The sequence below is a fragment of the Crocodylus porosus genome, unplaced genomic scaffold (assembly GCF_001723895.1).
Source record: "Crocodylus porosus isolate Cpor-Errol unplaced genomic scaffold, CroPor_comp1, whole genome shotgun sequence".
Lineage (NCBI taxonomy): Eukaryota > Metazoa > Chordata > Crocodylia > Crocodylidae > Crocodylus > Crocodylus porosus.
In genome coordinates this window covers 17,718,503-17,745,333 of record NW_017728914.1, presented here as the reverse complement: position 1 = coordinate 17,745,333, position 26,831 = coordinate 17,718,503, and the positions used below count along the sequence as shown (strand labels likewise).

General features: G+C 43.1%; 1 protein-coding gene across 3 annotated transcripts; it reads right to left on the bottom strand.

Moving 5' to 3' along the window:
- Positions 1 to 33: 33 nt before the first annotated feature.
- Positions 34 to 20,345, bottom strand: C1QTNF2 (C1q and tumor necrosis factor related protein 2). 3 transcript variants are annotated; one of them, XM_019534893.1, is made up of 3 exons: positions 19,707 to 20,345; positions 5,447 to 5,698; positions 34 to 2,432 (listed from the first exon to the last, which is right to left on the bottom strand). In XM_019534893.1, the coding sequence occupies exons 2-3, from the start codon at positions 5,688 to 5,690 to the stop codon at positions 1,819 to 1,821; spliced, it is 858 nt and encodes a 285-aa protein (XP_019390438.1). In that variant the 5' UTR covers positions 5,691 to 5,698; positions 19,707 to 20,345; the 3' UTR covers positions 34 to 1,818. The 3 variants fall into 3 exon arrangements, with proteins under 3 accessions (XP_019390438.1, XP_019390440.1, XP_019390439.1); XM_019534895.1 differs by lacking the exon at positions 19,707 to 20,345 and adding an exon at positions 6,365 to 6,578; XM_019534894.1 differs by lacking the exon at positions 19,707 to 20,345 and adding an exon at positions 6,142 to 6,358.
- Between the last annotated feature and the right edge of the window lie 6,486 nt (positions 20,346 to 26,831).

Here is a 26,831-nt window from a genome sequence, read left to right as displayed (position 1 = left end):
CTGTAAGAGAAGCAGCCCATGTCTTTCTACTCACTTTACAAGAGTACAATGCCCATGGTCAGTGAGTCTGTCTGGTTTTGGTCTCATTAAGTTTAGAGGTATTTTCTAGTTTTCATTATTACAGTACCAGCCCACTTCAGAAATGTTTTAATTCAGCTTTATTTATTTTTTTACTTATTTTAAAAACAGCAGCTCGATTTTAATGAAAAGCAGCACAGTTATAGTTAACAAAAATCATGCGCATATTTGGATTTGTAAAAGTACAATTTAAAAAATCCCATATTGCTCTTGTGGTCTTTCCCCTCAATGTATAAATGTGAGGCTTAAAGGGGCTGAAACTTCATATGAATTTTCATTTAGAGCAATAGAATAAAGACGATCACAGAACTGTGACTGTGAGAGCCAAAGGTGCACATATCAGGGGAAGAATATGGCCCATAATTTATTGAAAAAGAGAAGCTTCTCTTATCTGGCTGCCAGACTGAGATCTGTGTTATAAGCATTTCATAATAATAAGATGGAGGTTACAAATTCCTGGAGCTAACAGTCAGACTGTAGCAGTTTTATATCAGGGGAGCTTTCATCTCAACTACAGTACTGTTACCATAACAGAGCCAGAACTTTGTGCTCTTATCACCAGACAAAATGCTTATAAGTGAAGGAGCAATGCTAAAAAAAGAATCTGTTACAAGTAACTATTGTCTTTTTCCTCACCTAGTGGAGAAAGAAAGGTGCGTGATTCTGGAACATCACTAATATTTAACACAGTAAAGTGAAAATAAACGTGATCATGTAGTATTTGGTGACACCATTTACATCCTGGATAAGTGAGTAGTTGTTGAAGCCTTAGAACAGAGCCTCAGCAGTACCATACGTACCCAACCAACAAAAGCCAGGGAGAGAAATTAATAAAAGTTGTTCCTGGAGTAAAGGTTTATGTTCGGTCTGAAGGATGCAAGCATAGTTCAAAGTTCAGATGCAGATTTGGATTGGAGTCTCACTTCGTGTTTGTCAAAGGTAACCATGAGGTTTAGATTCAGATCCCAGCTTTACTAGAGTTTGGGTGCAACCAGACTTAGGGCTTCAGGTTTGGCAACTCTCCAAGGCCCAAGTTTATGCATCCTGGACCCATTCTACTAGGTACTGAGTATATCAATACCCATTAACTGGAACTTGAGAGAAGTTTGCATTTAACAGGAAGTTTTACAATTGACTACCAAGGAAACAGGAGGATATCTTTACTTTGTACTGGTTCCTAGTTTGGTCACATTGCTTTGCTCTGTAACAGTGCTCTTAAGAGCTTGAGAATTGTAGCTGTCTGTCAGCATCTTGGCTGGGAATTTCCTGATGTTGAAGTGGTTATTTAACCTGAACTTTGCATTACTGAAGATTCCTTTTAGGAAGGGGAATAGACAAAGTCTCTAATAGATTCCTGAGAGCAGGCTGCAGGAGATTAATTTTTGGCTCTCAATGTATATATTTGGTTTTATTAAAAAACAAAAACAGGATTCTGTCATGGTGTTAAGGTTGCAGGATTGATAGCTACAGCATATTTGCTTGGCAGTAGAAAATGTAGCTGACAATTCCAAGGAACTTAAAAACCAGAAGAAGGCTAAAGTAACATTCTTCCCATGGATTCTATATTATGGGGTGCAATGTTTGATAATGTGGGAGAGCAGACATCCAAAAAGCTAATACAGCCTAACAGCTCTGAGAATGCCAAGTCCTACAGTGATCTAACACATGCACACATAGAGGCCATTCTTCACTGGTATCAGCTCTCAAAACTCATTTTCTACTTTTTTTTACAGTCTTTTCCTATATTTCATTGAGATAATCCTGGTCAGGGTATATCAGAAAGCCAGTGAATAAGCTGTCTGTCCAGTATGGATCATAAAAGAGCCCGTTTTGTTCTGAGTAGAAGATCTGCAGCCACACTTCATCCTCCTGCTTCAGGGAGAGAATGGTTGAACCAGAGGCAACATCATGATTACCAGTGTTGGCATCAAAGGTCTTTATTCGGTACTGTCCATTGTGAACCAACCCAATGGCCAAGTGTTTATTGGCCAAAGTGATGTCATAAGTAAAGTAGTAAATACCAGGAATGCCGCATATAAATTTCCCACTGGAAGCATTATAATGCCCTCCTTCATTCATGAGGATCCTGTCAAATTTGATGGGTAGCCTCTCTCTTGGGTAGCTTTTTGTGACTGCGACAGAAAAGGCAGATTTGGCCTTTTTAGCACCACAGCTGCAAGGACCTGGCATTCCAGTATCACCCTTGTTCCCTTTGGGTCCTTTGTTTCCTTGGGCTCCATTTTTCCCAGGATTTCCCTTTAGACCCTTTGGACCTCGCAGACCTGCTTTGCCGATGGCTCCTGCTTTGCCCTTAGCTCCTGGTTTACCTGGGTTTCCTGTTCGGCCTTGTGATCCTGGAAGACAAATTGCCTCCTGTGAATTTTCAGTGAAAGACAGGAGGAGATTGTTATCATTGCAGCAATAAATTAACATATGGGAAGAAAATAGCAATAACTACAATATAGAGGCAGCTCTGATGACATTTTACCTGGGGCTGGATGGCTGCCATGGCTGATCAATCATGTTAGTTTTTCTAACACAAATGTTATAATGTACCTTATAACGAAAGATTCCTGTAAAAAAGTGTCCTGCCCCTTCAATGGCCAAGAGCCCTGAGTACCAGTGATTAATCTATATTGTATATTCAGTTAATAGACACAGCCTCATACAAATATTCAGTTTCTCCTGGGAGAGTTGCTGCTTTCCCAGAAGAAACCATGAATGTACAGATATTCAGGTTTTTTCTCCTAGAGTAAAAATGACTGCTCCAGGAGAAGAATAACCTGGGAACAACCAGAGATAAATCACTCCTAGGAGAGTTTTTTCTGGGAGAGCATTCTCCAACCCTCCATCAGAAGACTGTGTCACTCACTGGACTCTGCTGCTCCGCAGGGAGCAAGAACATGTCCCTTTTACAATCCCCACATTGTGCCGCAGGGAAACAGGCTGACTATGGGCAATCTGGGGTCAGCCAATCCGGGCTGCCCTATACACTGCTGTTATATTCTAGGCAGACTAAGGGAGCCTGCAGAGCATGTACAGCCCCGCACCCTCCCTGCCCGACCAGCTGCACAGTATAGGCATTGCACGTTCTCCGCTCATCAGGGCCTCAGTATTCAAATGTCTATGCATGGGGCTCATGGGGCTCTCTCTTACCAGGAGAACAAACCTAGGAAAAGTCTCCCAGATTATTTGAATGCACGTACTTAACTAATCAGTTAATTCATGAGAGAGCTGCCAGTAGGGTGTGGATGTCAACAGAGGGTCCTGAACCAGGCTTAGCCTTTTGATATTGTACCACATTATAAAGGGGCTCTTTTTGTTATTTTAAGTTTTATGTTGAAGAATAAATCTGTGCCCTCCACAGAAATTTTGGATACGGTAGTGAGTCCCTCCTGGGCTGAGGAGATAAGCCAGCTACTTTCGTGAGTACAAGCAAGTGCTTAAATGGGGTGCTGAAGGTGAAAAGATAAATTGCCTTGAAACACAGGGAAAACTGAGGCAGCAGCTAGTATGAAGCTATATTAGGTAGGTGATGCTGCCCGTAAAGCCTTTCTTGTTCCCATTTTAAAATGAGTTCAAATTCCTACCACTGGAAGGGGACCCTTTCCCCTGTTTATCCATTTATAGTGATAATGTAGTTTTCCCTCACGCTGTCTAGTTTACATGCCTGATTCACAGTGGGAGGGGATCAGCTCCATGACTGGGAAAAGTTCAGTCTTCAAAGCAATCTGGTGGTTGCATCTCTGCTGCAACTGCCAATCAGTACTCCATCCCAATGGATAGGAGCATTTGATGTCAATGCTACTTTACATAAAATAGAGGTAAATCCTTATTTCATAGCTCACTGGAGCAGCTTTCAGATAAGTCACTGAAACCCCATTGTTATGTATGGCGTCCCTACTTCCTAACTAGGGAGATACATGCAGTGACTTAGTGCTGAACTGTATTATTAGCAACAGTGTTATGCTTAAGTAATGCTAGTGTACTCCAGCAAGATAGCTGTGACTCTTTTCAGAAATAATCAGTCTGCTACTCATTTGCACTAAAGATTTGCTTAAATGAGACAGGTGTATGAGGATGTGAATTTTTAAAGCTGCATAGTCAAGCTGGAAAAAATAAGGGGGTGAGAAAAATAATGGTGCATGTGGATGCATTTCAGTTTAGATTAATTTGATCAGGAAGAAATCTAAGCCAAACCATGTTAGGTGCTCGTGCATATGAATGAATTGGAGGTAAAATGGTAGAGAGGGAGCTTTTGCTGTTTGTCAGTTATTGCCCATGTATGTTTTTCTAATAAGTGGTAAAAGAAAGCCAAACTCTAGTAGTATGGCCATTTTCCCTTTGAAAATGGCTATACTACCTGGATGGCCCCATACTACTAAGATGACCATCCCAAAGGAGGATGACCTCTGTCTCTCTGGACTAAGCTTCTATAGTTTGCAGTTAGGTTTCATCTACAAGCAGTAAGAGTGTGGGTGCAGGACTGGTTGGTCTAAAAAAAAAAGGTGATTTTCTCATGTGGAAAAAACCTAAAGCCTTTTTACATCACTCAAGCAGTGTAAAAGGGCTTCGAAGTCGATGCAACTTCCTCATAATTCAAGGACACCTCATACTACCCACATAGCATGAAGGGGTCTTGATATAAGAACTAGGCCCATGTTTTTTCAATGCTTTGGGGGGTTACTACAGCATTTAAAAAAGCAGTGTGCCAAAACTAATGTGAAGCAGCTCATGCAGATTCAGTTGCTCAGAGAAGGAGCTCGCTGGCTTGGGAAAGTCAAACACTAACATTCTTTTTTGTGTCACTTCCTTTCGAGATGGCAGAATGGACATCAGGGCTGTGTCTGTACTAGGCGTTCTGCCAAAACCAGTAAAACACTCTGGGGAATGCTGACAGTAGAAAACCTCACCTCAGACCTTATGGGCAGGCATGTAAGAACTGCCGTCTGTGATTCTTTTATCAAGACCAATAAATTTACCAGCTGTTGAATACAGTTAGATCAACAGTCAAAACATTCAGATCACTGTTTGATCTGATCCTCCATTTAATTCAAGAAGAGCCTACAGAATCAGACTCCCTGCATATAAGATTTAAAAAAAAAAAAGAAGAAAAACCTCCCATCCATTAGTTTGACAAGTTTCAGCTGCTTTAGACAGAGGCCCTTAGACCACCTATTCTCTGAGTACTGCATCTGAATCATATCTGAGCCACATGTTGCGGGCTGCTGGGTGTGGGACAGAGCTAGAAAGATGGACTGGAACTTTCAAGTTCAGATGGTCCTCTGAGCTCTGAACCTTTACATGAGGGCCTCCATGAGGATAACAGAAAGATTTAATGTTGCTCTAAGAAATAACTTCCTCTTACCTTCATCTCCTGTCTCTCCTTTCTCCCCATCTTTCCCATCCTTTCCATCTTTTCCTGGGAATCCCATTCGCCCAACTGTTCCTGGAGACCCTGGTGCTCCAGGGATGCCTGGAGGTCCCTGTGGCCCTGGCATGCTGCACAGGAGCTGTTTGGGACCTTCCTGAAATTCTCCTTTAACAAAGCCACTGAGAATGTGATTAGCTACACAGGGCATGGTCCAGATGAGAAGAACCACAGAGATCATGGTGCATTCTGTTATGAGGAAACACAGAGGTTTATTGACATATGGCAGACCAGCATGCATGCAGAAGGATCCCAGCCATCTGACAGTCAGTGTGGCAAGTGCTGCTACAGAAATCAAGGCTAATTAGAGAAGAGTGAAGTGAATCAGGTGATGAAACCGATCCAGATTGAAATGGATCCTAAATATTGACAGTCCTCCTACCCTTTACTTCCCATAATAAGAATGTCTGAGGCTTAACTCTCTCTTCTCTCATGACTTCTGTCTTGCAGTGCTGTGCCTTATCTGCTGCAAAATCATCCCTAACTGGGGATTTATATCTGATTCCCAGGCATGAAGGAAGGAGAGCTGAGGGTAGGCAGGAAAGAACACAGATAGTGCCATTCATTATCTGTTTCTTCAGACCCTTGTTTCCCCTTTCCCCTCTCCCTCTTTTGTATTCCACTGTTTTCACCTCCAATACAAACTGAAATGTAGTGTAGTGGTGGAATGAGGGCAAAGAGGTGCTGTAGATTACTAAAGTCTAAATCTGTAGTACTGGTCTCCCATAAATATCTTCCTCAATCAGGACTCTAAAGAAGTAACTCCTGAGCATAGGTTCTTGTGGTCTCAGCAGTCCTTGTTAGTGTGGTCAAAAATTCAACCTCTTCTCACTGAAAAGTAGACTGAGATCTCACTTCCTCTGGCTAAGCAGAGATGTCTGTCCAGCCTTCTCTTTCCTTAGGTTTCCATCAGTTCCAGTCTATGGCAAGCAGAGTGCACTCTGATGCATGTTATTAGGTTATACAGTCTTTCACTCTGCATGTAAGCTGCAGCTGTCATCTTGCAGCTGTCAGTGCTGGCAGGAGATCAGTGACATTCTTCAGTACTTTATTCTCTGCCTCTTCATTCCCGCCCCCACCCTAGGATCCTCCCATCCAGCCTTACCTTCCTTATAGTTTCATCCCTGCCTTCCTAAGCTTACACCAAGTTGTCTCACTTATTGTCACGCCCCCATGTTGTTTTAAGAGTTCTAGTTCAAATCTCTCTGGAAACGTGTATATCTGATTAAAATCCAAACCCTGTTTTTCTATATTTTGTTGTCCCTGACTTCTGTATTGAGGTCAAGTTAACTCTTTGTTAGTCCTTGGAATCCCACTAGCTAATATGAATGGCCCTGGTTGCAGGAGTTACTGTGTAATAAAAACAACTGAGTTGAAGTATAATAAATAGCAATTTTTACTATTATTTCTTAAAATATTTTGGTTAGGAAGGGTTCTGGATTCTGATTCCCTTACTACTTATATAATAATACTACTTACGGAGTGAAGTGCTACTTACAGTGTTGATATCTAAATTCCTACCTAACCCTATAAACATCTACAATAGGTGGCAGCTAAGTAATAATTTTAAGGGTGTCAGTGATGCCCAAACACTGTTGAGGATCTGAGTCTGTATATAGGTTTTCCAAGGTCACACAAGAAGACAGTGGTAGAGCAAACTTGAAGTCAGGTCTTTCAAATCCCAGCCTAATCATCAGACTGCCCTTCATCTCTGCTCATGCACTGGTTGTTAGGTATAAAATTAAGTCCCATATCTTCAGCTTCACCCTTGGCCCTGAAATAACACAAGCTGCTACCAATATCTTAGTGCTTATCATTATGCTTGGGGTATGCTGCTGGCTGGCAAGGCACTGCCTTTTCACTTAAGAGATTTGAGATGAGCTAACACCAGTAACATTCCAAAAAATGAACATTATTCTTCATATGTTATAAAGTAAATAGTTAATTACTCCCCCTCCCTACCCCAACCTCTATCTCAGTTTCTGAATAATTAAACACTGAAGAGGTTCCTGAACTAGTCCTCTAGATAAGAACACCTGTTTATGCTGAAGCTGGTTGTTTTTGACTGCCCATCATGCGGTCATAGAGCAGGGCGTTGCAGAATGATCACGAGTGTTTGCAGCAGAACTAGAGAGCACTACAGAGTCTCTGGAGCCAAGAGGCTGACTTTTTCTTTTTTTCTAAAAATAGAATAAATCCTTTCTGTTTATATGGCAAACCACAAGCTGAAAGAGAATACTAGTATAGTCAGAATACTTTACCAGCCTATTTTTAAAAAGAAAACTAGAAGCCACCATTCTCCTATCTGGGGTCATTCTCCAGATAGGAGAATGATGGGATTTATCACTGGTAATATTAGTGATAAAGGCCACCATTCTCCTATCTGGGATCATCTTGAGTAGTATGTACTCTAGTCCTTTCAGCCAGATGGTATCACAAGCAGCTGTTAGATCCATCAGCACAATACTTGCTTTTTCCCTCCTTTGAAAAGCATCTTCAATGTCTTGAGCAAGCCTTACTACCTGGTCAGTGGTTCATCTACTTTTGTGGAACCCTGCCTATTCTGGTGGGAAATGTGGAACAATGATGTCAGTTATCCTATTTAGGATCAGTTTTTCCAGTGGTTTGTAGACAACTGATAGCAAAGATACTGGTATGTAGCTGTCAGGGTTGTCTACTTTTTTGCCTGGTTTGGGTCATGCAATTATGTGAGTGCATCTCCAGTATTTGGGAATGTTGTTTCTTCTTCTCTTGCATACTTCATTTCCCCTTCTACACATCATTAATATGGTGGAGCCACACAACTACTTTATCATTGATGCTTGCCAGGTCCTCATCATGGGTGCATGGGTAAGCTGTACATGTGAGGAGGTGGTCAGCAATCACCACACTTACATATTGGTCCTCATGCAGATCCTTCATCCTCTCCACCAGTGGAGGAGATAGAAAGAGATACAAGTGTCTGCATAATGAGGTACCACAAGGATCAGTGCTAGCACCCACTCTTATGAACATCTATGTATTTGACCTTCCACCCAGGACAGATAAAAAGTACACCTACACAGATGACTTGGCCCTGTCCACCCTCTACGAATCTATCCCAGAAATAGAAAATGCATTGTCTAGGATATGAATACATTAGCCTCTTACCTGCATCAATAGATCTGGAGTGAGGGGCACCAGCAGCGCTGGTGGGGGAGGGATGGGGTACTGTGGGAGGAGGGGGTATGGTGGGTTGGGAGTGAGAAGCAATGGCATGGGCATGGACAGGGCATTGACTTACCAGATCTGCTCAATGCCACAAAACAGGAGGGAGGAGAAGGGGCCAGGGGGATCTCTGATTTTCTATGATTAAAAAAACAAAATCAAACACCAAAATATATAGGTATTGAAAATGTATTTTATTATAATGATTGAGCCACTGGTAGGCTTTCAAACTCCTTTAAAATTGTAAATGTACCACCCACACACACTGGGGGTTGTGTGTGGTAAAGTGTGTGCTTCTGGCTGTTGTATATTGTGGGAGAGTTTTGGGACTGGAAGAGGACCACTTCCCTCCCCCTTCATTTTGTCCAGACCATTATCTTAAGACTCCTTAAAACAGGGGCGGCCAACCTGCGGCTTTGGAGCCATGTGCAGATCTTCAGAAGTTAATATGAGTCTCCTTGAATCTTTGCACAAGCTGATCAACGTGTGTTTATGCAAAGATTAAAGGAGATGTATATTAACTTCTGAGGAGCTGCAGGTTGGCCACCCCCCTGCCTGCCTTAAAAAAACCTAGAAAGCCAATTTAGTGACTGCGGCCAGATCCAGGAACACTGACCACCTTTGAATTGATTGGTCTGCATTACCAGTGTTCAAATGATGGTGTTTCTTGATTGGGACCCTGTGATGATGTCATAAAAGTTATTTAAGGTTCAGGCCACCTGGGGTGGGTCTCTTTCTCCTAGGGTTGCTGAGATGTGGAGAGCTGAATTAGGAGTCAGAAAACCTGCTCCCCATGCAGGGGGTCTCCCCCACTTCACTGGAGAAGCAAACTGAAGATATGTGAAGGGAAAGTGTCAGGTACAGAGAGAGAAAATCTGTTTGAGGGCTTGAGACCCCTGTTCTCTCCCTCTTCTTCCCCCTTTTGTTTTTTTTTTTTCTGGGTTTTGAGTGGGATTGATGGGGGGAGAGGGGAAAGGGAGGTGTGTCAATCCCTACAACAAACTAGTCAAGGTTGGAGCCTGGCAGTTTTGCTGGCGCCCTCTGGCCCAGAGCTGAGAGCCTGGCATGTTATAACTGCTGTTGCAACTTCTTTTGGGTTCAGCATGGCTGTGTTGCTGAACCCCAGCTGCGTGTCTTGCTGGCAGTTTTGGCCTTGAGTGGGGTGATACCAGGAGTGTATTATCCCTAGTGCAAGCTGACCAAGAATGGGGTCCTGGCTCCCTGTATTGGGAATTGTAGCGTCTCAGCACTGCGGTACAGCTGAGACTGGATGTCCAGGCTGCAGCCATAGGCCCGGGCCCTTTTTGCTGTTTCACAGCTACTGCATGTCAGCCTAGTTGTGTGGCTGAACCCTAGCCACATATTTGGCTGGCAGATTTGGGCCAGGGTGAGACCTGGCACTTCTTGTTATTTATCCAGGCCTCAGTGCAGTATAGGTCTGGCTGCTTTCGCTGACCAGCCCAGGCCCAGCGAGATAGTCCAGGGTTTTGTCCCTTTTGTAGTTTATGCCCCAACCAAGCGGTGTGGTTGGGTGCTAAACGTAGTTCAAGCCCAAGCCAAGATAGGCTTAGCCCTTTTTTGTTGTTTCATAGCTGTTAGGTCTCAACATAACAGCGTAGCTGAGACTAAATGTCCAGGCTGCAGCTAAAGAGGCTTGGCGCTCTTTTGTTGTATATTCAGGCCCTGGTGCAGGGCGGGCCTGAGTCTCCCTTCTTTTGTTTTTTACATTGGTTATGTCTCAGCCTAGTTGTGTTGCTGGGCCCCACTGTATGTTTGCTGCATGTTTGGGCCTGGCTTGGGGCCTGGCACAGTTGGGGCCTGGCACATGTTGTTGCTTTTGCAGCCCTTTGTCCTGACCAAGCACTGGTTCCTGCTCAGGCTCTTCTTCTGTTTGGCTGGCTTGTCTTTGAGTTCTCTTGCAATTTCCCACCCCAGCAGATCTGGGACTAAGACTAGAAACTTTGGGGTGTGATATGCTGATGAAAGCAGCAGTTAACCCCTCAAAACCATCATATGGAAGAGGAGATCAGTGCTACAGCTTAGCAGGGAGCAACAAGGGGCCCCTTGCAGCGCAGAAGAACCTACACTCTCGAGTAGCTCCCTGCGGAGCAGCGAACTCAAGGAGCAGCTCATAGGACTCCCCGGAGATGGCCCCCCTCTCCAGCCCATTGCTGAAGGGCAGGTAAAGGTGTGCTGCCCCCCAAAACTACCCTTTGGGGAGTCCCATGTCCCAGACTGCCTGGGTATGGGGGAAGCCTCCCCAAGAGGGTGCCACTTATAGACCTTGTTTTGTAGTTAATAATAGTGTTTTAAAATTATAGTTAGTGTTTACTTTTGTTTTTTCTTTATTTGTATAATAAATTTGGATTTTGTGCTTACACTGCTTACGAGGGAAGGGTTATTGGTTTTAGTGGACACCCTAGTGGTTCATTTAGTGTTTCCCAGGTAGTCTGGGTGGGGGCTCGAGCCAAGGTGAAATATATTTAGTACCCCAAAACTGAACTTGGCCCTTGTTGCTGCTGACAGGTGCTCAGCGGAAGCGTTACATAAATATATCAACAAAACACTGTGTTCAACATATACATATATAATGTTGCTGATATATATGTAGTGGTGTTTTATTTTAATTGTGAAAAAACAGAGATTTGGGGGATTTAAATCTGTGAATTTGGGATTTTTTATTAGACAACTTTGGAATTTTTTTAACACAGAAAACCAGGATCTTGGCTTATCATTTTAATATTCCTTGTCTGGCAGGTTAAGATATTTAAAATGCTTAATCAGTGGACAAAGACATACATGAGAATGCAACATCTTCCCTAATTATAGAGCTTCTTCTATATTAAATGAAAGAATCATCCACCCACTTTGATTTTTTTAAATATCAAATACTCTACTTCAGCAGTTCCCAAACTCTGTCAGATTGTGCACCACCAATTTAAAATAATACAACCTCAGGTATCACCAGCAATTTTTTGTCTTACAAAGTAATTATAATAAATCTGTTAATGTGTGCCATTGACAGGTGGTCTGGGTACAACTGGTGGTACCCGTACCACAGGTTGGGAACCGCTGCTACTTCTACACTAATAAAAGTGACAGTAGCCTAATAGAAGCAATCTAACAAGCCATCATACAGTTCTCCAGCACTGCCTGAGTACAAAGCTGTCATGAAAATCCAGAGTAGTTAACTGAGCACAGATGCAAACTAGGAAATTAAATGCAGTGGTGTGAACTGATTTGTTACAATGCAGTTCTAGACAACAGTAACAAGCAGTGTCCTGGGGCTAGATACATACTGAAATTAATAGAAAGACTTAACAAGGCTTTGCCTGAATTTCAGAGTATTCTCTATTTAGCCCATGCACTAAAAAATGAGATGATTATTAACCATTATCTGGACTGAAAGTATTGTGAAAAGCATCTCTCTTAACATGCCTCCCCCTTCACAATCTTAGATCCCGAAGGGGAGGGAACAAATATTACGTGCTGAGAGAGGCGAGTACCAAGTAACTTTCAATTTCAAACCCACTGGAGAATTGTTGAATTCAAGCCCACTGAAGAAATCTGTTGAATTGAGAGACTCTTAGTTCTGCAGTCTGTATAATTAAGAACACGCAGAGGAGTGAGAGACAAAAACCAGTGCTAATCTTGCCTTCTAAGCCATTTTGATCATCTTATTCCTATGTTCTCCTATGCTTTATGCATATTTAAGTTATTTTGTTGCTGGTGAAAGGCGTCAGATTAATGACTAAAACTACAGAACAGGTATCACCATGGACAGCTGAGTAAAGACTTTTCCTCATAAGCAACAGTCAAAACAGATGGAAAAATCTTAAAATGCCTAAGGAATAGGATGGACAATATGATGGAAGATATTATATCGGTAATATAATATATCTGCTGTGGCCTTAGCTAGCAATTCTGGGTGCAGTTATGATTAAGTATCTCAAACAGGGAATAACAAAAATAAAGGGCAAAAGCAGACAGCATTAATAATTAGTGGCAAGGATAAATTTCCTTATGAGGATAAGCTGAAAAGAATGAGACTTCTTTGGAGAAGGGATGAACAAGAGGGAACTTACAGAGATATGTAAAGTACTGAGTGATGAAGAGAAGGTAACTAGAGAAAACAGAAACCCTTATTCTGTCAAGAATAAAGCAAAAGTGTACTCTGAGGATGCACATTTTAAAATTGATAAATATCCACTTTAGCCTGTGGAAATTATTGCTATAATACAGTGTGCTCACCCTTGTCATGTGGTCCACAAGGCTCCCTATGGGTCCAAAAATTTGGTAGTGAGGGAGTACTGGTGCAACTTTCATGACTTAAATTTCCAGAACTGTGGGGGACACTTGGGCTGGATAGTGTGTCCCTGCACACTAGATTGGGCATTCAGGGTGGTACGATGCCTGATCTTGACAGGCAGGACCAGGTGGGGGCAGTGCAGGAGTCCCAGATTGCCCGGGAGTCTACCGGAATCAGCATCCATTTCCCAGCAACTACTGACAGCAATCTGGGAGATTGATATTGTGAATGGGTTGAACAATACAATTAATGACAAGAGGTGCACCAATACATCAGTTCCATATCGGATCAGCACTGATATAAGGAAAATTGACAGTATTGGCAATCAGCTTTTTTTGGCTGATGTGGCTGATAATGTTGTCAATAAATGCACCATGCATGCGCTCAGCTGCAACACAGGCAGCCAGGAGTGCAGCCCGGCAGCATAGAAAGCAACTGGGTCCGGCTGTTAAGCCTGTTGTGAGGGAAGGGGTGTGGGGGGGTACACACATTGAGGTCCCGGTGGTGAGGGAGGGAGTGGGGCTGGGGCAGGGGCAGGCGCTGCACAGCTAGGGTGAGGTGTAGGACAGAGCGGCTTGTCCATAGGGTGTGGGGAGGGGGTGGTGGTTCCCACCGTTGCACGCATCCTAGGAGGTCATGGTGTGGGGTGTGCCCCCGGATCTGCATGCGGGGCAAGGGCAGGCTGTTGCTGTGGACAGGAGTCAAGGCTGTGCTGAGTAATTCCTGGCAGGGGTCTGGGCCAGAGCTGTGCTTGGGGTGGGCAGCAGCAGCACTGGGAGGAGGGCTATGGTGAATTTTAGCTAGTAGCCCCCATACAAGTGCTGCCACCCACCCTGAGCACAGCCCAGGCCAGCACCCCACCAGGAAGAGTCCAGCACCACCCCCATCCCCAGCCCACAGTGGCAGCCTACCCTCGCCATGCACACAGATCCTGAGGCACACCCCACCATGCCCTCCCAGGGTGTGTGTAGTGGTGGGAGCCACCTCCCCCCACCATGTCCCCTGGATAAGCCACTCGTGTCCCCTGGATAAGCCACTCGCAGCTTCGTTCTGTACACCCGCCCTGGCTGTGCAGCGCCTGCCCTGGCCCCAGACCCACTCCCACTCCCTCCCTCACTTCAGGGGCCTCAATCTGTACCTCCACAACAGACTTCCCAGCTGGATGCTACTTTCCAAGCTGCCCACTTGCCTATCAGCAATTGGATCAGTACTGGCTGATATGACTCGTTAAATATTGGCCATCAGTATCAGCCCAAAAAATCTCTATCAATGCACCCCTGTTAATGACATTATGTATGTTGGGAGGAAAAAAAATCTCCCAGATAGCTTCAGTCAGAGTTGGCAATCTTAATCTCCACTAGCTTCAGATGAACTAGCTCAGAAACTGGCAGTGTGGATCTCAGTATGAATTGCATGCATCTGAGTGCCATGCAGCTATGAGTTGGACTACTTTCAGCACTTGCGTTAGTTTATTTCAATCTATCTTAGATACTTCCCTTTGACTCTGCAGCATAAGGAAAGCCTTCCTCATTTTTCCATGAAAGATAAATTTATTTAAAGCTCGAGTACTTCATCATAGATATCATATTACCATATTTTTCACATATACCCCCCCTCAAATATAACTCACCCCCTATGTTTGCAAGGTCCCAAGATGAAAAAGAATCTTACCATGAAGTATGGTAAGTAGCAGAGGTCTGGGGTTTTCAAAGCTGGAGGCTGGGAGCTATGCGCCAGAGTTTGGGATTGAGGGATGGGGGCTGGAGGGTGTGTGCGAGAGCTGGGAGCTGCACGCTGGGGCCCAGTCTGACATGCTAGCTCCAGCTGTATTCCAGGTCCAACCCTATCCACTGGTTCTGAAGCCAGTTCACTTTATGCTGGATCCAGGGCTGTGAGTAGGGCCCAACCCTGCACTGTGACCACAGACCAACCTGATCTGGCACAAGGTTGGGAAGGAGGGGTTACCCCAGGTATCTGGAAATTTGTGGTGAGGAGCAGGGAGGGAAAGGAGTGGTGACACTATTAACTGCTGTGGTTTCCAGACCTGCACAGTTAATACTGCCACTGCTCTGCTCTACCCCCAAATTTCCAAACTCTTTTCCTCGCATATAATGCTCACTCCAGTTTTCTCCAGCTGGTTCTGGTGGGGGAAGAGTGCAAGTTCTGTGTGAGAAAATATAGTATTTCTGTTTGTTACAGAACGAATACAGTCCAGTGCCCTGATGAATTTACAATAATTAGTTAATATCCATAAAACATCGTTCCTGTGCTGGGCATTTTTACAAAATAGATATTTGTGTTGGACAACAGTTCAACAAAACCTGACATTTCACTGAAGCACAGACTCTCGACAGAATACTTGCTGTACGCTAAACTTTCTTCCTGACCTTCACCCCTGGGACCATTGCTTATAGTTTAGAGAGATATATGTAATCTGTTTCTAATTTGCTTTTTGGAGGCATGTGTGTTGTGTTTAAAACTGGTGATCAAGCCTTCTTCTGGGCTAGGGACAGACATTCAGAACCCCAAGCCTGAACTGATTAAATCTTTGCAGGTTAGTCTAACCTGCAGAGACTGAACCATTTTGCAGCTGGATAGACATTCCCTTTTCATTCCAGAAACACAGGCATGTGTCTGCAGCAGCTCAGACCAGAAGCCCTGGGGCATTAGAGCAGCCCTCCTTTCCCTTCCACAGGGAAGCTGAGCTGAGGGGGAGCATGGTGAGGTCCCGGCAGGCCTGAGTAAGCCTGGGGAAAGGTTTAAACCCCCACCTTGGCTACTACTATAGCTTCTACTATAGACTGCCACACCAGGAGGGTAAGTTAGACCTGGAATTCTCTGGGCAGCTGTCAGAGGCTGTACGGTCAAGAGATATGGTTGTTGTGTGATCTAAACTACCCTGACATCTGCTGGGAGGATCAGTCAGCCAGGACTAACCACTTACGTAGGTTCGTAACCTACATCTAGGACCTCCACCTAATGCAGGAGGTATACGATCCCACTAGGGCGAACACCTTGCTGGACTTGGTGCTGGCTACGGGGGATGATCTGGTGGGGGACCTTCAGGTACAAGGAAACCTAAGACCATTTAAAAGTAGAGACGGTCAAGACCATTAAATAGTCTTTAATGTCAAGACCATTAAAAAGAAGAGAGGGTTCCTAACACTTGTGCAATGAAAAGGTTCGAAGGAATCATACGGATTTTAATGAGCCATAATGTCAGTTGACACACTCTCTGCTGCCTGAATAGAAATGCTGCTGCCTCTGTCAGACTGTTGGTTTTAAACTTGGGGTGGCACAGGAATCGGGGGGGGGGGGGTGTGCAAGTGCACCAGTGCATCGCCCTCTTCCCCCAGATCTGCCCCAATTAGGAACATGGCTGTTCTCAGTTTCTGTATAACTATTTAATACTTTTAGGGACGCACCCCACCAAGTCTTGTTCTCAAAATCTTACAGCAGTGGTGCTCAGTCTTTTGTCCCTGCAGGCCTGATGAGTGGCATGTGGTTAATCCACGGGCTGGATCAGGTCCTGCACACCAGGGTTGGGCCTCATGCTGCCACCATCCAAATACACTTGCCCAGATTGGGCCCCTGCAGCCTCAGCTGGACACTGCATGCTGGGATCAGGTCTGGCACCAGCCTTGCATGCCCAGATTGGCATGCAAAGTTGGCAACCCTAGTGAAGACACCTCTACATTGCTGCCTTGACTGCCCAAAGCTACAGGATGGGTTGGTGTTAGAGCTGTTGTTAAAACTTGGCTTTATAACTCTGTACAGAGGTCCTGCTTCTCTCTCAGCTTCAGCATAGAAATAGTTCGCAAGATTTTATTAAGGCGGAAAATATTTTTTTCTTTTAACACTTCCACTAATAAACCATCCATCCACCAATTTATTTCACAAGCGGATAGCTTTATAGGTTTAATTAGCAAGGATGCTTTTTGGCCTACTTATCCAGTAATGGTTACAGATGATTCGTATCCAAGTTCAGTTTGTGCATTTGCATTGAAGGATCTGTGGCAAAATCTCCCCAACCTTTTTGAACCCAGAAGCCCTCTTTGCATAGGGTTGGATCCACGTGCAGGCTGGGGTGGGGTGTGGAGGAGTGGAGTCAGGACTTCCTCTCCACAGACTTAGAAGCACTTGGGTCAATCCTGAGCTAAGAAGCAAGGAAACGGATGGTCCACTAGGCAGTAAGGGCTGCAGTGGAAGTACAGGTCCTCTGTGCATTTCTAGGAAGAGGCCGATCTGGACAGGAGGTTGTTTTCTCCTTGATGGCATTACAGTTCCCAGACCTTTCAGGGATGATGCAGGAGAATTTCCGGAATAATGAAAAACCCATACTCTCAGGGAGAATCCTTTGTACAAAGTTCTTTCACACAGCCTGTAACAGTTAGGTTCTGGAGCACCGTTATACAGCAGATATGCAGAGCACTGCATATTTGTAATCATGTTCTATGCAGAGATCAAGTCCTAAAGGATTGTTTCATTTTTTTTCTTCTTAATCAGTGTGTCTATATGGTCATTAATGCGCCATAGTTACTGCACATTAAGTTTTGCACTTGGTTGGTTAACCAAGTACTAAATCAATATGCAATAACTTGCGCTACTGCGCAGTAGGACCGCCACTGGCTTTTTAGTGATGCTTACTGCACAGTAGCCTACTACTGAGCAGTAGCATATTAGTACAGGTTTTGCCCAGCACACTACTGTGCAATGCTATGCTATTGTGCAGTTAGCGTCTTGTGTAGTCGTGCCCACTTTATCATAGCTCCTGCTATAAAAATATGTAACAAGCCTTCTTTCCAAGTAGGGGAGACCATGTGGCCCTAAAAGTGGGAATGCCCCTGTTTTCTGGGCTGGTTCTAGTATTTCTGTTGATTATACACGATGAAACAGTGAAATAAAAATGTGGCTCCCACCTACTGGTCCACTTTTGGTGACCCCCTTCCTTTCATGAGGATTCCTTGTGAGCCCATGAGTCCTCAAGACATTGGAGCAGGGGGTCCAATGGAGAGGGAGAAGCTAGCTGGAAGAGGAGCTTCAAACTCAGATGGAGCTGTTTCTTTCCAGAGGAACTGGAAGAGGAGCTTCTTTTTCTCCAGCGGTCTCTCTTTTCCCAGGAAATCAATACATTTCTGTTCGTAGGACATTCCATAGAATTTGAACCCTGAATTTTCAGGGTTAAAATCATAAATTACCATTAGTTGAGCTAGGAGTTATCTGAGCTAAAAGACAGGTTCCTCTAGTAAATGTAATAGATAACTTGCAAACTACCTCATGTGGACTACCTGCTAAAAAGGGAACAGACCCATGCTCTTCTAGAATGGTTTGCATGTATAACCCGCCCCCCGCACCCCTGTATCCAACCCAGCCACCCAAGGTATTCTGCTTTATTTACTCTGAAAATCTATTTGTCCTCATTTGTTTCTACATATACCCTTACTAGAGAAGATTCCCACTATAACAGCCCAGGATCTTGTTCACACTGAGTTTTCTGAGCAATTTTACAGTTAGGAAATCAGATACCATGTATAATTTAAAATAAATGAAAGGAAATTAAAACAGGATCTGGGCAAGGAAAGGTTTTGGCCATGGCACTTAATACCAGGCACAGAGGAACAGCTGTTCCTTTCTGTTCTTGTGTAGTATACTTTCCTTATTACATCTCAACTGCTTTGCAAATGTAAAATCAGACTACAATTGCAAGCAGTATTTATCCATCTATAAGGGTGGTTGGGCAGTGACGAATGACCTGACTCAATAGTAATTTTCCACCAAGGAAGTCCACAAAAACAATCTGGTTTTGTGTGTATGAGAGGGGGGAGGAAGAATATTCTCTATTGCTTGAATATTGACTGCCTGGATCAATTCTTGCACTCCCTAAACTGATGATATTTTCCTTCTTCATGCCTTCAGATGCTTCCTGTAGCAGTTTTCTGAGTGAAAAGATTTGATTTTTCATTTCACCCTGATGTTTCCTGTACACATCGATTAAATAAAACTACAACCTCCCACCTTTGGAGCCCTACAGAATAATTACAGTTCCGGTATTCTTGAAGCGACTGATTTTTCTTTGATCATAATCTTTTCCACTGCTAATTGTATTATAGTATCACACTAATAAAAATGGCAAGGCAAGGTTTGTCTGCAAAAAGCTAATCAATTATTTGGTTTTAAACAAAGTGCATTGTTTAGTAACAATGCAGATGTTTTAAAATAGATGCATTTAATTTTTAGTACTGTATAGATGTAAAGATCACTGGAGTTACACCAGGAATGAATTTGGCCCATTGCCCAGTAAGCAAAATGCTGTCAACCTTACACACTGAAAAATAAGGTTTTTTTTGTAATTGGAATTACATCATTGTGTGTGCTGTTAAGGCAACAGCTGGTACCTGTGGCAATCTTTGACTAGTTTTGTGTACAAAATGTTGTTATACAAGCCACCAGTGGCAAAACAGAGGAAAAGGTTGCAGCTGAAACTGAAGCAGTTGACTGCTCCAAACAAAAGTCTGTGATGAGCACTTCCCCACTGGATTATTTCTTTTGAGTCTCTTGCTATTAAGGATTCCTTTGCATGTCCCAGAAATCTGAGTGCACAAAAATTTAGACCTTATTTGGTACGTTTTTCAAAGTTAAGGCTAAGGAGGGGGGGGGAGAAAAAAAGGAAATTCTACTCACCAGGACTAATCTCTTCAGTAAGATCTTGACATGCACTGGAAAACCTACTGAATCTTAAGCAGATGTTCCACTGCAAATCACTGTCACACACTGTAGCCAGAATCCCAGTTATTGTTGCAAACAGCTTCCTTCTGAGAGAGCCTGAAATTTAAAGTTCTCCAATTTTTTTTAAGTTTGATTCTTTTTCCTTGTATTCCCAGCTTCCTGCAGCACTTCAGGTTTTGGCTTAACTTTGCCAACGGCATATTTTCATTATTGCGTAATGGATTTGAGCCTCTTCCTCATGTCACGTGATTTGGGAAGAAGTTTTTTACACACATATGGCTGAAAAGCTCTTGATGCTTGGAAAGTTTTTTTTTTCTTTTTTTCCCCTTTCTCTCTCTCTCTCTCACCCTTGCAGGCGAGTCTGAACTGTTTTCAACTTGCTCGGTTCATTTCTAAACAGTTCAGTTTGCCTAATGCAGAGTCTGGCAAGCAGAATGCGTAGGTTGATAGATTAACTTAGCTGGAGCCCGGAAATAACCTTTACACTTGATCCTCATAACATTAGCAAGGGAGAAAAATCTTATTCTAGCACTGAAGCTCAATTATCGGTTCAAAAATGACTTGGGCAATTGGATGGCAGGAGATGAGTCCCAAGGCTGGAAGTGAAATAAGATGTTCCCCTGCTGTCATTAATTACAGACCTCATCATAAGGCAGGCGATGCAACTCAACAGCTTTGCAAAAGTTCCTTCTCTCATACGTATTTCGCCTATACGTGCACACACCCAATTTTGAAGTTAATATTAAGATGGCAGGCTTGGATTTTTGGTGGCAACATTCTCTTTCATTGTTTAAAAAGTTCCTTTCCCCCCTTGTTTTTTGTTTTAATTTGCAATGTATTCACAAGAACTAGGAAACACAGTAGCTAGATGGAGGACAAGGAAACAGAAATAGTAATAGGACCCTGTCACACCTTACATGTAGGATGTGTTTACTGCTCTTAAAATGTAAGCGCTCAAGTCTTCAGACACTAAAACACCTGTTAAATGAGTTCATATCATAACTTAAGACTCTTCATGGGAGGAATATCTCTAGATCATATTAAGTAGTACATTTTCTGCCATTGTCTGACCACTCAAGTTGCTCGTATTATCCATGGAGATAATACAAGCAACTTGTGGTCCCCAGTCAGCTGATTGTATACCCAAGTCCCAGGACACTACATCAGGGCGGTTCAAGACACTGCCTGGCTTGCAGCTCCATGTTTGAACCACGCTGGAGCTAGTTCAAGAATGGTGCATAGTGTGGGGCTGGAAATAACAATCAGTTGATTGTTGGTTCCAGCCCAGGGACTGTACCAGAATCAGTTCAAAATCCTCGTGTCCCATGTGCAGCTCCTAAAAATCATGTTTGCGCTGCATGGGAACTGGTTTATGACTCTAGTACATGCAGGGGGTTGGGACTAATAATAATCAGTGAGTCAGAGATCCCATTAGAGATTGTAGTAAACATAACTGTGGAACTGCTCAGAACATGTTCTTTTAATATGGGATGGTAATGCTTACTATGATTTAAATAAAACTTAGAAGAGTTGTGGGTAAACAAGGCCTATAGAAGGGCCTATAGAAGTATACCAACCTGACAGCTCTTAAAATGCACTGCGTAGGCAAGGACATTATTCATGAAAGTTTTTCAACAAACATCTTTATGTACAGTCACAGACTTAGCCAGCAAAAAGAGATTAACTGGACTGCAAGCATCTGCTAGTCACGGGTACCTGGAATGACTTTGACTTTTTCCGCAGGGAGTTAAAAAGGATTGTATGAAAATAAAAACTGATGTTTGAATAGATTTTTTTTTTGCTTAAATTGCAATGTGTTAGAAATTGCTTCTCAGTATATGGAGTGTATTGCATTGTGATGTTACACTAGGTAGCACTCTACTCTACATTGGTGAGGCCGCAGCTAGAGTAGCGCGTCTGGTTCTGGGTGCCGCATTTCGAGAGAGATGTAGAGAAGCTGGAAAGATCCAAAGGAGGGCCACGTGAATGATTAGAGGTCTGGAGAATAGACCGTATGAGGGGAGGAGACGCTGAAGGACATGGGACTGTTTAGCCTGAACAAGAGAAGACTCAGGGGAACTTGGTGGCAGCCTTTAAGTATACAAGGGTCAAACATCAGGGGCTAGGAGAACATCTATTTGCCCAGTGCCAGTCCCAGCCGGCAGCAGCAGCATCCTGTGATCTAGCAGGCAGACTCGGGGCCCCCACCCCTGGGAGGAATCCAGCAAAGCCCTGCAGCCCTCCCGGGGTTGTGGGCAGGCCCCTGATCTGCCTGCCGGATGACAGGAGGCTGCTGCTGCCAGCTGGGACTGGCGCTGGGTGCAGCCTGTGCCAAGCACTGAGAAGATTGGTTCTACCACCGGCCCTAGCCGGCAGCGACAGCATGCTGTCACCCAGCGTACAGATCCAGGGGCTCACACCCCTAGGAGGGCTGGGGGCTGGGCCAGAATCCTCCCAGGAGCTGCGGCCCCTGGATCTGTGCGGGATGACAGGAGGCTGCTGCTGCTGCTGGCTAGGACTGGTGTTGAAGCCAAGAAAGCCTGGCTTTGAAACTCGAAATGTTTCAAAACTTTTGAAATGTTTGAGTGCCCTTGTTTCATTTCAAAGCTGTTTTAAAGGCCTTTGTTTCATTTCGATTTTGCTGTTTCAAGGTCGAAACGTATTGAAACATCTTCAAAACAAAACACCCAATGAAATTTTGCACAGTCCTATGGGCTATCACAGTGCAGCTGCTGCTGGGGTCTCCTGGAAACCGGCCCCAGCCACGCTGGCAGGGGCTGCTGGGAAATGGACTCCAGCTTCTGACTCATTTTGCCCACCCCTGAACTATAGCTTTTTAGAAGTCACCTATTACAAAAAAGCCCAATGTAAGCAACCTCCAAATAAGCCCCCAAAATTGCAACCCGTGACTCTAAAAAAATGTCAGCAACTTTTTAAAACAACAAGCCCAATTCCACTTCTTATAAATGGATGTGGCAACCTTGGCTGAAGTGTGCTACATTTCTGTACTTGTATGAGTTACCCTGAAGTCTTCAGTACAGATCAGCAAGTTAGGAATACTCTATTGGAATTGCTCCTGATTTTCTAACAGCCCTTTCATACCAGTTCTCTGATTTTCTTAAATTTCACCTCTGACTGCTTTTGAAAAAGTCAGGGATTCAGAATGCTCTGAGGATCCAGAGAGATTTGGTCATTAGAAAGATCCAGCTGCCTTTATTTACATTAGAAAAATAAAATAATAATAGTAATAATGATATTTTATAATCTTATAGCACTTTGCTAGTCCTACGTAAGCCTCACAGTACCCAGGGGAAATATATGAGTATTTTATTTATGAAGCACACAAAAGTTCATATAAAGAAAAGTAAAAATATAAATGAGTCCTGGCTCCTTGTTCTCTGGCTACCAGAAAATATTTCCTCCCCATTTTAATAACAAAATAAAACCTTATAAAAAAACCCTCAAAACATTTTGTTGTTAAAAAAGGACGTGTTTGGACCTGGATTGCTTATATTTATTAGAGGGCTTTGCATGTTGGGTTCCCACTAAATGACAAGTCCAGGTATCACCCAACCTACTGAACAGGTGTTATATCACATCTTGGACTGACACTGTTGCAACTTTTTGCTACTTAGCTCTGCTTTTCTTGCATCAAAAATGCTTTTGTAACATCACTACTTCAAGGATCTAAAAAAAACCCTATGCATGTCAAATGTTTGTATCACTGGGATTTATACACGTGGCTTAAGGATACCCTGTAATGGCTATAGAACTAGGAAGTCGGTTTTGGAATGGAGAAAGGCAACCCGAGCAGTTGCGGCAACTCAAGTGAGAACTCTCTGAAGCCATCTTGTGTCGAGTAGTATGTTCTCATCCCGTACTGATGAGCATGGTATAAAAGCCTACAGGAATACCATCTCATAAACAGTTTAGATCTGGGAACATGAACTGAGAAGGCAAGAGTTGAAGTGAAAGAGGCCTATATGGTGCTGGGCAGAGAGGAGATTTCAATTTGTCTCCTAGACTCAGGTTTTTATGCAAATGGATTCCAAAGTACTTACCTGATTCTGGCTTTGACCTAGAACTTCCTGTAGCTTGGGGTTTATTTGGAAAAAAAAAATCTGTTTGGATTGCATTTGGATAGGAGATAGTAAACTCTTTGGCAATAGGGTTCATCGTCGTGTTGTTGTTGTCAAGTACTTAGCCCAGGGGCATCCTACACTACAACCTTTTCCAGCCCAAGGCAAGCTTACATTAATAAACATTTTCCGGAGCACAACTGCTAAGGCATTCCCCATCCTCACAGCGATTGTAATCCATTGCCATGGCAAAATTCCGCAGCCCACCTCTTCATTTCTGACCGCACACTTTTGTGCTGTGGCACGCTGGTTGGGAAACACTGCACTACGGCAATACAGACACATGCAACAACATGGGAAGGCATTTCTGTCATTGAAACAATAGAGGTTTTTTCCTGGGGGTCATTTTTAATTCATAAAACACAAAAAAAAGATGGACTTCTCAACCATTTTGAAAGATTTCATTCCCCTTGTACTTTACAAATATTGTCAATGCCAAGGGTGTCAAAATGTAGTAAACTATATGGCTACAACCCAGATACCTATTCCTTTCTAACACATTCTAAAAAGCAGAAAAGGTGAGGTTGTACCAGATGTGAGCTAAACAATGAGACAGCAGACTGCATTTGGCTGTTCAGACAGGGTAATTATTATACCTAAAACCTTTTGCTTTGTTCCAAAGACCAGGGCAAAGCTTTCAAGGGAAGTAAAAAAGACACGTTGAAACCATACAAAAATATTTCAGGATAATTTAAAATATCCAACAGCTATTGAGGAAGAAGTAAAGCACAGAGCAGAGCTCAGAGTCCTTTCATTTAATTCAAGATCTTACTATCAGGAGCTGGTTATCTTGTGTTCAGATGTGCAGCACATCAGATGCAGAGAGAGGATTTCTGACCTACTTAGATGATGTGGAAAGAGATGAAATGGTTCCTAGGAGCTGTGTCTTTCCCCAGCGCTTGATGTCTGAATGGAAAATATGTCTGTGCTTGAATGCTGAGCCTGTGATTGCCTTCTTGTGGCCAATGGGATTTCAGAAAGCTCTGCAGGAGAACATATTTGGCAATGCATTTGTATTAAACAAATACATTTGCCTTTCAAAATGGAACAGAAAGAATCCTGAATGTTAGCTTTGTGAATTTTTAGTTAGGAACTGTTTGTAAGTAACTAAGAGAGATCATGACCTGTTTACATTAGGGCCATTTGTTAAAAAACACAACACAACAAAACAAAACAAACAACAAAACCCAGTCCCACCAACACCTGCTCAGTTGATGGGGCGTTGTAGCATTGTGATCAAGTTTAACTGATATACTGCTAAAGACTTCCTCAGCAGCTAGGGTTTCCAACACGGGAAAGACCCCTCTACACTAAGGTTTCCAACACTGGAAAATTTCCAACGCTGCTGGACAAGCAACGCTGGTAAATTTCCCTAGTGTATGCAGCACTCTCGAGTATAGTGGACTTTAATTCGCCTCTTTTTAGTGGGACTAAACCTTTTAATGAGTACACAGAATAATTATGCAGCATGAACAAGGTATGTTACTTGGTCCCTAATAAAAGAAGATTAACTTCAGTTACCCATGTGCATGTGGCTCAGGGTAAGGTCTATAAATGACTGCTTGGAAAACAGGTATAAGAGAATGCTTATATCCATGCCCAGAAATACCGGGCCTAAACAGAACCTTAACTAGAGAGGATTTTCCCCTATTTACTCTCTATATTACTATCTTGTTATAAACACTGACCTTGCAGCTGTTTTCCTACTGCTGAGTCATTTCACTGGGTCACAGATGGATTAGGAGTAGTCCAAAATATAAGCGTTTGGAACAGAATGGGAAACAGAAAGGGAAATGTGTACATCTGCAAAGATCAACAGTGGCATTTGGGGAGTTGATTTTTATTTTGCTGATATTAATATGTTGGCAAAGATATTTTCTGCCTGACAGGTCTGCATGGTTAGTGTTAAATCATGATTCAAGTTGCTTTTATTGCATTACCTAAAAGAAGCTTAGAAGCCTCTGTCCAAAAGTCCCTATAAAGTACGTTGAATCTCTGTTTCAATTTAAAGGATGCCCTTGAGATAACTAGCTCTGTTCTTAAAGAACTTCAATTTAAGCTATTAAGATAAAAGTACATGAAATATATATGGGGGTACGGGGAGAGTGACTATGGAAACCAAACATATAAATGGACGAACCACAGCAAAGAGGAAATGCAGAAGACAATAAGCATTAGGTTTGTGGTGTTTTGCTATTTTTACAATGGGTCTTCTTTCCCCAAGTTACTTTATATATAGTCATCTTCTCTCACTGACCTACATAGGGCACATGTGAGTTGTGTAATAATATAGCAGAAGACCAAAAAAGAACTTTAAAAGAAAGCCCTCATCCTCTAGCCACATTTCAATGAGGAGGCTGAAAAATTGCAAAAGGTTTACAAAAGAGCTACAAGAATGATTAATGGTCTGAAAAGCATGCCTTATCATGGCAGAGTAAAGAAACTAGATCTGTTTATCTTATCCAAGGAAATGTTAAAGTATGCTTTGATGACTATCTACAAGTACCTACATGGGAAAGAAGGCTGACAGGTTGCTTTCACTTAGTAGAAAAGATCTGACGAGATCATAGGGAGGGAGGCTGAATAGAGAGAAATTCAGATAAGAAATAAGACTCAAGATTTCAAGAACAAGAATAGTTAAGGACAGTCCATAATCAGAATAAATAGTTTATGGACATAATGGATTCACTATTGTTTGAGCCTTTAAATCAAGGCCACTACAGTCTTACCAATGCCGCATAAAGGGGAAGTATCACCTCCTTAGACCTGCTTGTGATGCACGTTCTAATGCATGAAAGAGTGCAGTTAGCTTTACTTATCACTTCATCACATTGAAAACTCATGTTCATTTTGGAGTCAACTATGACTCTGAAATCCCTTTCTGCTGCTGTGCTGTTTAGAAAGTCACCTCCTAGTCTATAGGTGTGTTGGTATGATTCTT

What these genes read in the sequence shown, in the direction of transcription:
- C1QTNF2 (XM_019534893.1), bottom strand. Translation starts at nt 5,690, where the DNA reads ATGATCTCTGTGGTTCTTCTCATCTGGACCATGCCCTGTGTAGCTAAT. An exon ending in AGGAGAGACAGGAGATGAAG is followed by an intron (nt 2,433 to 5,446) that starts GTAAGAGGAAGT and finishes TTTGTCTTCCAG; the next exon opens with GATCACAAGGCCGAACAGGA.